Source organism: Aythya fuligula, chromosome 5 (assembly GCF_009819795.1).
Source record: "Aythya fuligula isolate bAytFul2 chromosome 5, bAytFul2.pri, whole genome shotgun sequence".
NCBI lineage: Eukaryota > Metazoa > Chordata > Aves > Anseriformes > Anatidae > Aythya > Aythya fuligula.
The window spans coordinates 20,934,159-20,946,451 of record NC_045563.1 but is presented as its reverse complement, the minus strand read 5'-3'; the positions used below and the strand labels follow the sequence as shown (position 1 = coordinate 20,946,451).

The 12,293-nt window shown below is 39.1% G+C and overlaps 1 protein-coding gene across 7 annotated transcripts in view; it reads right to left on the bottom strand.

Annotated features, from left to right (window-relative positions):
• Window positions 1–2,647: 2,647 nt before the first annotated feature.
• The window catches only part of NAP1L4 (nucleosome assembly protein 1 like 4), a 31,815-nt gene continuing 22,169 nt past the window's right edge, over window positions 2,648–12,293 (bottom strand). For 5 of the 7 annotated variants that reach the window (XM_032187793.1, XM_032187789.1, XM_032187792.1 and 2 more), the window contains exons 15-16: window positions 10,700–10,756; window positions 2,648–3,926 (exon numbers count right to left, since the gene is read on the bottom strand). In XM_032187793.1, the coding sequence (XP_032043684.1) occupies window positions 3,888–3,926; window positions 10,700–10,756 (96 nt within the window). In that variant the 3' untranslated portion in view covers window positions 2,648–3,887. Of the gene's footprint in view, window positions 3,927–9,519; window positions 9,558–10,699; window positions 10,778–12,293 lie in introns of those variants that run through there. The other 2 variants (XM_032187794.1, XM_032187795.1) reach the window with 2 other exon arrangements.

Genomic DNA, 12,293 nt, shown 5'->3' with positions numbered 1-12,293 from the left:
ACGAGAGGCTGGAGGTATTTAGGACAGCAGTGTGAACGCATGGAAAAAGTCCTGCCTGCTGTTAGCGGTATGGCCATGACCTGCCTGGGGAAGGCGGCTCTCCTGCACACAGGTCACGGTATGGTGACAGCTGGGCACAAAATCACCTCCCCCCAGTAAGAGGCAGACAGTGAAGAAGCATGAACGCAGCACTTTTATTTATTATTAATTTAGTTATTTATTACATATTACAGAAAGCTTGCTGAGAAATGCTTTGCAAGAGGCGATCTCCATGGTCTCCAAAAGCTGACTGCAGCCTCTTGGTGGCCACTAGGACCCACAGAACTGGGTGAAGTTCAGTGACTCCAAGACTTTGGAGAACATCACATGGGAGAAGCCAACCTCTCCTCTAGCCTGCCTAAACCACGGCTTGTGCCTATGGGCTCAGCTAGAAAGGCTGCTTGTTTTCTAGCTGAGCTGTAATTATTTCCAAAAGGGATCAGGCTAAGATGCTTCAGAAAAAAGTGCAAATCTCAAGCACGGGTTCATAAGGTTATGTGCTTACTCAGTGTGACTTTAGGCAGCCAGAGCATGTCTTACATCTCAAGCTTGCCTTCTGAATCACCAAATTCGCAAAGAACAAGCAATTTCCTTGTGCCGTAACCAGTCTGACCTCTTCTTACACGCTCTTCTCTGGCTCAGGCCTCCTCAGGACTTGGCTGTGCTGAACTGGCTTCCTTCAGGAGACCTTGCTGGCTTGAGGAACTGCCGTCAAGGCAGCATTTCCCTGAGAATGAATTTATTAAGCCTCCTTTATTTTAAAACAGGCAAAGCTTGTTTCAGGAGAGTGGAAACTTGCAAAACCTATTTTAACTCTTCCAGCTGCCTCAAATCCTAACCAGGTGGTAGCCAAACCCAGACAGCTGAACTCGCTGACAGTGCCCACAGACATCCCAAACACCTCCCACAGGGGTCCCGGGGAGCCCCCAGTCCTGTGTCACGGGCCCCTGACAACCCGCAGCCCCCCACTGCCAGCTGTGGGGCCCTCCAGGCCTTCTTCCTAGAGACCCGAGGTGCTGTTACCGCACTGCTTCCCAAATGAATCTTACTCGGACTGCTTCCAGCTGCTTCAACCTGCAGACCCAGAAATGGAGCTTTTTTTTTTTTTTTTTTTTTTCTCACCCTCAGGTCAGAAGCCAGTGAAACGAAGACTGCATCAAACTGGTGTGTTCTCACAGACAGAACCGAAGTTTCCTTTAGGGAGTTGCTGTGAAGGTAATCAGGCATATATTGATGTAGACTTTTGCTTTGTTTTGGTATCACAGCTCACCATTTTTAAAACGTCCCTCTAAAGAGGGAATTTTGCAATTCATTTGACTTGAGGCAGAGTCTTCAGAAACCACCAGGACTGAGCCTTTTTTCCTTTTCTGCTGTAGTTTACGACTATAAATAACCATCTGAAGCCAAAGGAGAATTTACTAAGCTACTCATCTTTGCCATTATCAGCTAGATCTGTAATGGTAAGGGCAAGGCTAGGTTTTGACAAGATCTGCGCTCTGTTAGACTGCGTCGCCTGGCATTAACTCTGCTTCTAACGAAGCCCGGCTCAGCTTTCCCACTGCTTTCCTGAGTATGAACATCTTGCTCGTCAGCTTCATTACCCACTCAGCTCATTTGCTCCTCCTGAATGCTGGCACATTCACTCTCCATGTTCTGGAATTTCCCGTTTTCTTGAAATTAAAGTTAGCCTTTAAGAATTCATGCACATAAATTACTTCAGTGTGCTAATGTGCAGATGTTTATCTCCAGGTAGTAGCACTCCTATTTAACCATGTGGTGGGAAGTATTTCTTTATGACAGTGGAAGCATATCATTCACTTTCTTTTGATATAAAAGACTGGTCAAATACCTCTACCTGATGTGCCTAGCATCACCAGCACTGGTATCAGCCGGTTAGCATGCAGGCAAGCTCTATAGTTTTTCCCACCCTTGTCAACCATACATCTACACCAGCAGAAGTGCATACTGTAGATTTTTCTCCTCTACATCCCAAGTTATTGTCACTAGCACAAATTTTTAGGACCACCCTTGCCTGTGAATATTACATGCACATCCCTTACCGCAACTCCTCCTGAGTCTGTTAATCACCACAGTTCAGTGACTGGCTGCATTTTTTTTTTCCTTCAGTACCCAAAACCTATCCACACCCCCCTCCTCCTCCCCTCATCCCTACCTTAATTGAGCATTAAGAACTGCATTTTCTGACTATAAAGTATGGATGTATGAGTATCTCAATATGCCCTAAACCAATTCACACCCCCAGCACCTTCTCTGTGACTGAAGTAGGTAACTGCATGAAATCTTTAGTGATGTTGGTGCCCCTTAAGCCCATGACAATACAGATGCTTAGAAGCTGAGGAAACTTTGCTTGCAAATCAAGCTAGTTTGTTCTGAATTACATTGAAAAACTCTTTTTAATGCAGTTTTCACAAGGGCTACTTTTCTTCATCTCTTAACAACAAAGGAAGCCAGCCCCATGCACGTTTAAGAGCTGTATTATGCCAAAGAGGTGGCATGCCCCTTGTTGCAGACTTCAGAGTTAACTACAGAATGTCAAAGGGACTTTCATTTAACCTAGGAAGCATTACGGACCAGACAGGCACCAACGTTCATGTTTCACAACTTTAATAGAATATTCTATCTATTCTGTACAAATTGAAAACACTGTATTAAGTTACAAATGTGTAAGGTAAGGCTGGAGCACTCTACATGCCTGGTCACAGTGTTGATACAGCTGCTATTCAACTGCTGCCAGAGGTTGGCAATGGATGCTGAAACTAGAAACATGTACCTGAAGTGCCGCACAACAACAAAAGGTAGTTTTGAAGACTTCAGAGCTTTAAGAAAACAAATTGTGGAATGGAATAATTTCAGTGTTGCAAGTAAGACACCAAAACTTCAGATTTATTGAACTGAATTTTGTTAAACTTCTGTGTTCATAGTGAAAGGTCCTTCCATGCTGGACACTAAGCAATAAGACTACTGGAAATTTTCTTTGGCTGCAACCCACTTCCATTGACAGCAAGTTTGGCCTTTACATTTTGATCTTCATCCAGAAGAGTTGTCATTTTGATAAAAGTTCGTTTCTTCTGTCTAGACTACTACATTGAGACCAATTCAAATCATTTGTTGTACAAGTACCCATATTTTATGCAAAACAGGAAGAATATTTTCAAGTATATTAAAAACTATTAAAAAGCACTAATTCTGTCAAAGTACTTACAAACATGAATAAATAAATAGTAAGATGAACAACTAAGTCTCAAATATGACACCCCCTTCAATGAAGTAAAATTACTTCAATTCAATTGGTTTTACTGAGATAATAAATATGACATTTAAAGCTGCTCAAGCACTAGTTCAATTTGTAGGTTGCAAGAAACATTAAAAAAAGGGGGGAGGGAACTAGCAAAGAGTTCATATTGCTCTATCCGTTTCAGCTACCATACAGGTAATCCATTTACTTTAGCTTCTCAGCACATTGCTATTCCACAATTTTAAAGGTTTTAACAAGAAAATGGATAATCTTCGCTTGGTAGTCTGGACTATTCCCCTATGCATAGGGCAAAAGGCTCTAAAGGCCTACTGACATACTTAGCTACAGTGTACCAACGGCTGTAGAGTGTGCTTTATTTAAACCTCTTATTTCCCAAATGCATTGAAGTTGCCACTGTACATGTTAAGCAATAAAAGAAAAGTTAGTGAAAATCATGCATTTTAAAACAAATTAATTTTAAGCATTGTTAATAAGATTGTGCTGCAGCGATGAAGTATCCTGAACTGCAGGCCAGGTATCCAAATATTTGTTACAAGTTGTTCAAATATCACTTTGAAGTGGTATTTCCTTATTACTGTTGTTTGCATTCAGCAGGTTGGCTGGAATCTTTCTGTTTAAATGGAAAAAGAAAAAAACAGTTAAAAATCAAAATGGCATACAATAAATAAAATACTTAATGAATAAAATAAATTGTCTATGCAGTCTTAAGCTAGCTAGAGAGCATTAACATATAAGGCAAGCTACATATAAATTCAGGTAATATCATAAAGTCTTCAACAGTAGTGCTTTTTTAATTCCTTCCAACTGCTTGGTACCTCATACTATTTTTTAATCTGTATTTGCATTCTCTAAACCCCATCCAGTAGGCTGAGGTTCAAACAAACCAGAAAGCAAGTGATTTTCTACTCCCCCATCCAAAGGCTCAGTTTGACTTTCAGTTCATATTAAACTAACAATAAACTGCCACCTCCTCACCAGCTTGGAGGAGGGATGAAGGCAGTGAAGTCAGGCTGCTTATTTTTGCAGCATAATTGAGTTTTTACTTGCTTCTTCTGCAAAGACGATAGAAATGTAATTAATGTGTTGATTTCGTCTAGGTTCTGCATCACCAGTATGCAACTATTCAACAGTTTAACACTGGGCAAGAAGTCCATATGTTAATCTGAGTATGCAAAAGCAGAAACACCTTCATTAGGGAGTAAAACTATTTCCCCTCTGGCAAAAGGAAGTGTATTTGGGAAAGAACAAGTACTCAAACAGCTAAGAACTTCAGGTTTTACATTGTACATCTTGCTTGGTTTTTGCTGTTGTAAAGCAGTGTTCTTAGAAAGCAGAAGAATTTACTTCAGTGTATTTCCTGTTCGCTTCTCCCTTTACTGTTCTTATTATAGCTTATTATAAGCAAAATCTAAGTCACAGAAACCTGCTGAATTCTAGTAAAGAAAAATAAAACTAAAATATGACACCTTGAATGCCACCAACTGCAAAATACGATGTTTCTGAGTAACCATCCTAAAGAGGAACTTTTTAATGTTGCAAAGGAAGCAGACATGCAAGAGTTCATCATGCATCAAGCGACCAAAAGCTAAGACAACTTAAGCACTGTGCTTGTAGAAGAAGAGTAAGAGATGCAACCAAGATACTTTATCAGAAAGTTTGTCCTGAAGAAGATTTTTTAAACCCAGACAATTATTCCCTTCACCACCTAAACTGTATAGGGCTGGAGGTCACTATCGTTCCCACTGGAAGTCTAGATTACAGCCTAATTTTGTCTCCTTTGCACAGATATGCTAGAAATGTTCAACTCCTTTGTGATTTTCCTCCCTGGTGCATCTGGCTAACTTCAGCTCCGTACTTTCTCATCTGCCTGAATTCCCCAGAAACATGAACTCATTTTCACTGATCCAGCACTAAATGCAGCATGAATACCCTTCTTTTCAAGAAGAAACGTTTGCACAAAGGTAGTATACTTTCTCAAAAATATCTGACTGCCACTGCTAATTGTTGCATGCTAACAAACACCCAGCATTTTTTTAATCAATAAGATTTTCAGAAATGCCTTTTTCTTACAGCTACTTTGTATTTGAATGTGGCAACAGAATAGTGCACAGCACCACTCCCTCTCCCACACACCCTCTGGCTAAGAGCTGTAATCAAGTAACAAACCAATTATTTACAAACTACTTCAAAAGCTTTTAATCTCCCTCCCTTCCTTCCTATTCACCTCTAATAGGAAATCAGACTCATTCAGGTTGACCATTGCAACCATTTTGGCCAAGTTTTAATGGCCAAACAAAACCCCTATTTGCTAATTTTGCTAATAAGTTTCATCTCTTCTTCATACTTGTCTTTATTTCTGTGTAAGCATTTAAATTGCGATTATTGCGATTAAAACCTGCATCACAGGACCTACAAAGATCCTTTTTAAGGATCTTTCAGTGTTGACTACAGCTCTCATACAAAGAAAAATATAAAATTTAAGAGGCTGTCAGATACAAGTCAGTTGTTGGAAACTTTAGAGAAAAAAATGCCAGTATTTTATACTACTTTTGACTTACAGTTCAGGGCATATCTCTCTTGACAATACATATCAACTGTTTAAACTGGGCATAAATAACAAAGTATCTCAGATCCAGTTTCCAACATAATCATTTTGCTTCCGCTACTGCAGTAGCACAGCACTACTCCCACCGAGCTGGCCAGCATGAGTTCCACGTTGCCTGCATTTACCTGTCAGCCTCACATCTCAGGATTAGACAGTGAGATGCAACAGCACAGGTTGATGACTACCCTTTTCTTCAAAAGTTACCGCTTCTGCATCAGGCACGTGAAAGCTGAAATTTAATTTTTGGCCTGTAACTGCTCCTGAAAGATCCAGACCCTAGGTTGTAAGTGTGATTGAGATACTACATCCATACTCCCTCAGGCACGGCTGTTAGTTTGAGCTTGCTCTTCCCATGCTGCCCTGATTGCTGGTGACATTTGCACAGACAACCACTACCAAAATCCGTTTAGAGCAGGGTCTGTTCAAAGCTGCTATTTCCTCCACAGTAGCAAGATTTCCACTCACACTACGTTTTCCTAAATTAACTCTCAAAAGTATCTTGAAAATGTTGGTGAAGTGTCTCAGCAAGGCAACAAAGACCAAAAAAGGAAAGACTAGAACCAGCAAAGATAAGGAATTTTATCTCATTTTATAATAAATCAGTAAACAAGTAAGCTGAGATTCACCACCATCAACTACAGAGCCAAACAAGAATTCTTGTTGTATAGAGAATTTCTTCAAGACAAGTCCTGAGCAATGACTTAAATTCACATGAACTGTGACAGAACGTTTTACTTTAATGTCTTTAAGGCAATTATTTCAGAACATTTACTTAGGCTGTGCAAGCGGTGGTTTAAACTGCTCTGGGGCCTTGATTCCAGCTTGAGAAACTGTTCCAATCAAGATACACAAGCTAAATGAGACTCCCACTTACTCTAAAGCTTATTAATTTTTAACTCCTTCATTAGCAAGTATCTATATGTAAAGCTTTTGTGTCACTGCTTCTTGATAATAGCACCACTTGTTTGAAACAAACAAATAATAATACTCCTGTTACAATAGACCTCAACATTTTTCTTCTGGGATTTCATTACCCAGAAGATAAATGCAAGAAGCTTCAGCTAATTAGCTTACATACAGACCACTTCTTCAGACATCAGCAACCAGATCAGCTGAACTGTATCAACTGCTTATGGACAGAGGACATGCACTGAATGTAATGAGGAAGTTTCAGCTAAAATTTGCAGGATCAGAGGGCTAAAAGGGAGAAGAAAAGCAGATCTGTAGTAGTATGAATCTCTCTCTACAAACTGCTTCCATAGCTTTCATACATACAGCCCACTGCTTCCCTTCCACCTATCCAATTAATTTGGTGTCCTAGAGAATGGGGGCATACATCCAAAGTACCTGTGCCATTTACGTTGGTAATTTAATCCTTTCAAGCCAGATTTTTTTTTTGCGTAAAGTTATTATTAAAAAAAGAGACACTGAATTCCTTTTAACCTTCAGTGTTTAAACAGATTAGGCAGGATATATTCCTAGCTGAATAAGAGAACAATCAAGCATTCACCTCCTTACTTCTACAGATCACTTTGGGAAGCTTCTGTTACACAAGCATTCCATCTGCTAAAGCAGCTGTGCAGGCACAAGCAGCCCATCGAGATCTGATTCCCAAACACACTTGGCTGCCAACAACAGTGGGATCAATGCAGTCAGTAGGCACTAAAGCCAATGCCTTTCCAGCACACAAGGAAGAAAGCCTTTCAATATTTCATAAGTTTTTAGCATGAAATAATCTCCAGTTAGGTGTCATAGAGATAAAGCTTATCTTTGTTCCTTTTCTAACATACGTTCTTGAGGAAAAAAAAGTAGGGATATCAGAGAGATGCGGGAAATAAATTCACACCTAACTGGAGCTAAGCAAGCACAAGGTCTGAACTGCTTCCTCCACAAACAGAGAAAACCCTACAAAAGGTTCCAAAAATTAATTCTCTGCTAACAAGCCCTTCAGCCACTGTTACTTAAAAGACATACTAAGCACCCTGAAGCAGGAGTACTCTCTAACACTGGATTTTTAGCTCATAATTCAAACCGGTGTTGTGTATTACCCAGTCAACTAATTCTCTATTCAAGCATAATATCAGTAATATGAAAAAGGCAGTTAAACAACAGGGCATGCAAGCACAGAAAAATATACTTGTCAAAATAAGCTACTTTATCTTGACATCTTCTGAAGCTACTTTCAATCATATGACTGCTCAGTCTTCCAAAGCCACAACTTATACATAGCACAGCATTATGTTCTTTGTATAATGATACTGACCTGGTTCTAACTGAACAACTCAAATGTACTTAAATCTGTCAGGAGCGCGAGGGAGGAAGGAGGAAGAGGTGACAAAGCAAAAAGAAAAGTGTTGACATTTATCAAGCAAATGAAGTACAACAACAAAGGAGGAGGTAGCATGGAAGTGACTGAAAAGGCAAAAATTGGATATGAAACAAAAACAGGGTAAAGGACCATTATTTTTGTGTACGTGGAAGGGAAACTATTCTAGATGTAACAAAAAGGAAGGGGGAACTGAAAGGCAAAGAAGGGCAGGGGATGGGGAGAGACAAATCCAGTGAACAGAGGTAGCAATGGAAGATGGGATTAGGGGGCATGACCCTTAAAAGGCAAAACCAAAATTCCAAGTTTACTTGAAAAATTGAAGACTGGCTAATGATTTTTAACTGTAGTAAGGGAAGACAGTTGTGTAAGACTGCAGCAGCATGACATATAAGCTGTCATGACAAATGAATGTTCTACTACAGCAAGTGAATAAACAGTGCAAGTATGCTGAGACAGGCTGGTTGGTTTTTCAAAGCACATCAGATTGGAAATAAATACAGCTTAAGTGAATTGAACAGAGACAAAATACTTATGAGGGGAGGAAAAGAATTAGAATATAGCTTCACATAAGTAGCAAAAAACACAGAAGCCTAGAATACAGAAAAAGAAGCATGGAGCCTGTTGCAGACAGTGTTCTCTGTGAAGCATGGGAAGAAAGGTGAGAGATAGTACACAACAGAAGGACTTTCCTTCCTTTTAAATAAAAGGAGAAAACTGAGGAGAACAAAACCTACTCAGAAGCATGAGTGCTAAAGAAAATGCCTCTTCAGAATGACTGACTGAACTTGTCAGGCAGTGTAAGTTAAGAATGTTGGAAAGGACACAGCAAGTAAGTCAATGACTTACAAGAGTTCTCAAGGAGAGCAGAGGAGATATTTAGGAATTTGCAAGTATGCTAGAAACAGTACAGAGGTGCAACATCAAATCACAAACAAGGAAAAATGAAGTCTGACAAGTCTCAGCATCTTTTATCATGTGTACAGAAAATAGCTTGACTGCTACAAAAGCAAAGCAGAAGTTGTGCCAGGAAGGCAAAGAGGTCATTCTGAAAAATCTACTTTCAACATATGATTTAAAGGCATTCATCTCTGTATGCATTTCTTTTTGTTTTTCTGAGCTCCTAATAAAACCTAAACCCTGAAGTTCCCATTCCCCATTTTCTTTTCCCCATACAAGGAAAACAAAAACCAAAAGACTAGCAAACAAACTACATTACATGGCTACAATGGGACTTCTTGGAAGTTAGGTATGAATGGAATTCCACCTTACCTAGAAATGTATGAATGATAAACAGACTTAAATTACACCTAAATGGGAAAAAATTGAAAGGAACTGTCAGCATGAATGAAAAGTGAAATGTACAAAATAATACAGGAGGCAATAGCTATAACCTTCCAAGGTACTAGAAGTTCTTTCTAAAGAATAACAGATTTCACACTTCTGCCATTAAAAGGATCTTACTTAACATGAACGTACTTTGACTCAGAACTAACATTTCGTTTCTCTGCTGTCCCACCTTTTCCCATTACAGGTACACTACTGCATTTTGATCCTTCAGAACAGAGTAAGAACATTCGTTTCTGTCATATGAATCCTGTTTGATCCATCTTTCCTGAAGACAGACTTCCTTTACAGCAGTTCTCAATAAAGAAAAGTAAGCTCAAATCTTGATATGGAGACAAAAAACATGTACTAGCAATACGATGTATATTAACTACGTAAGTCAGAAAAGTGACATGTTAAGCTGCTGTAAGACTTTCATCCACAGATCAAGTAGTTTTGCATACCTTTCACTTTTTCATCTGTGCCTTTAGAAAAGATTAAAAGTTGATGTTTTAAGAACTAAATAAGTACAAGTCTTTGTTTTCATTGTCCTGGTTTCACTAAATACAAGTATTAGCTTTAATGTAACTGAAGGACTGAAAAACACCTATCAGAAGGAGCATTAGGCCTTAGGCTGAGTTTTAAAACAGGTCACGCAAAGTTTAAAAGTCAAAAGGTGGGGACTAACTTCTTGAATCCTAGCTGAGCACGGACATGTGGAGTCCAACCTGCAGCCATTAAAACAACCAAAAAGAACAATTCTAACAAAGAAAGTAAATGAATGAAAACTAGTTGAGACTTGTCAGACTAATTCCAAGTTGAAGTCCAACTACAGAAAAATATTTGAAATAAGACCTTTCTAAAGGAAGAGAGATATACGTATTACACAGAGGTGTCGCTAAGAGGTAAAGACAGAAAGTTAAGAAATTACCTTAATTTATATTTATCCAAACTTAATTTTTTCTTTTAAGAGCAATTTGAGTACTGAGGAAGGCAAAAACACAGCAGTCAAGAGGTAGGCTTTTTTTTTTTTAAAAAAAAGTTAGTATTTTCAAACTGCTATAATCTTAATTACATTGCTCAGGGTTATAGTGTGTACAACACATAAACATACTAACATTCTTACCTTAGCATCACTCTCTGCATCTTCCTCCTCTTCTCCCTCCTCTTCCCCCTCCAACTCCTATGACAAAATAGAGATAAACTAACAGAAATTAAAACAGGTTAAAAGTGCAACTTTTTCCAATGGAGAAAAAAACAAAATAGCAAGTATTACCACTGTATTCCAGAGTGTTTCAGCAGTCAACATTAAAACTACTTAGGCTTGATTAAAAGAATTCAGCATCTTCTAGATCTTAAAGCAAAAATTTTCAAAGAAGATTTAAAACACAAGATTTACAAGATTCAGCATGACTTAAGGAAACCTTCCTACATAAGTTGCTGCAGTCTGCTAGTGATTTTTGAAGTTCTACCCAATGCATTACTTGGAACATCGCAGTTCTGGTAAGCAGCATCTAATTTTGTTTTTTTCACCTTCTCCCAGAGCCTCTCTATTTATTTGGCCTACTGGGGACAGATGAGGTATTCTTCTACAGGATTTGGCAGTATTTTTGCACTGTTGTACACATGCCTACTACACTGGGTCTGGCTAGGATGTTAACTTTCCCTGCAGCAGCCCATACAGTGCTGTGCTCTGCACTTGTAGCTAGAACAGCAGTGGTATCACACCAGTGTTGTCTGCTGCCGAGCAGTGCTGGCACAGCATCAGGACTCCCTCTAATCCTCCTAGGGGGTGAGCAAAAAAGAGAGAAAAGAAACATCACCAGGGCAGCTGACCTAAACCAGCCAAAGGGATATTCCATACCATATGATGTCACACTCAACAATAAAAGGTGGAAACAGGAAAAAGAGGGGAGGGGTGAAAACATTTTCTTGGTGTGAAAACATCGGTCCTCCTCCCAAACACCGGCTATGTGCGTTGAGGCCCTGCTTCTAGGACATGGTCAAGCATCACTTATTTGTGGGAAGTAGAGAGTAATTTCTTTCCTCTGCACTTCCACATAACCTTTATTTTTTTTCCCCTTTCCCACTTTCCCTTTTTCTTCCTCTTTAGTTCAATTGTATAGTTAATAATAATCTTTCCTTAATAATTATAATTGTTTTCCCTTTAATTAAATTATCCTTATCTCTTTTCTTTACTTCTATTCTTTACTTTACTTCTTCTTTACTTCTATTCTTTACTTTACTTCTTCCCCTTCTCAGCTAAGGAGAAGGAAGAGTGAGAGAACAGTTGTGGTGTTTAGCTGCCTAGCACGGTAAAACCACCACAGTCCTTTCTGGTGCCCAACGTGGGGCTCAAAGGGTTGAGATAACAATAGAATTAACTAAAAACACTTGTAACTAACACACTTGCTAGTCACCACATTCAGTGTCCTGTTAATATTGGCTTGTTTGATCATGTATCATGCAATCCATGTCATGTTCTCCTTTCTCCTCTACATCTGATCCAGGAATGTGCTACAAGCTGTGTTCATTTTTTTTTAATTATTTTATTTATTTATTATTTCACTGTGCTGCCAAGCACTGGCCTTCAGTTTCATCTGGCATTCAGGCTCTGCACTGTTATCATTTGGGTCTCATGGAAACTACCTTTTAGAGAATATTCAGAACTACATTGCCTTCCTTTCCTCATCTGGATGTCAGTTTATGAATAATATCAG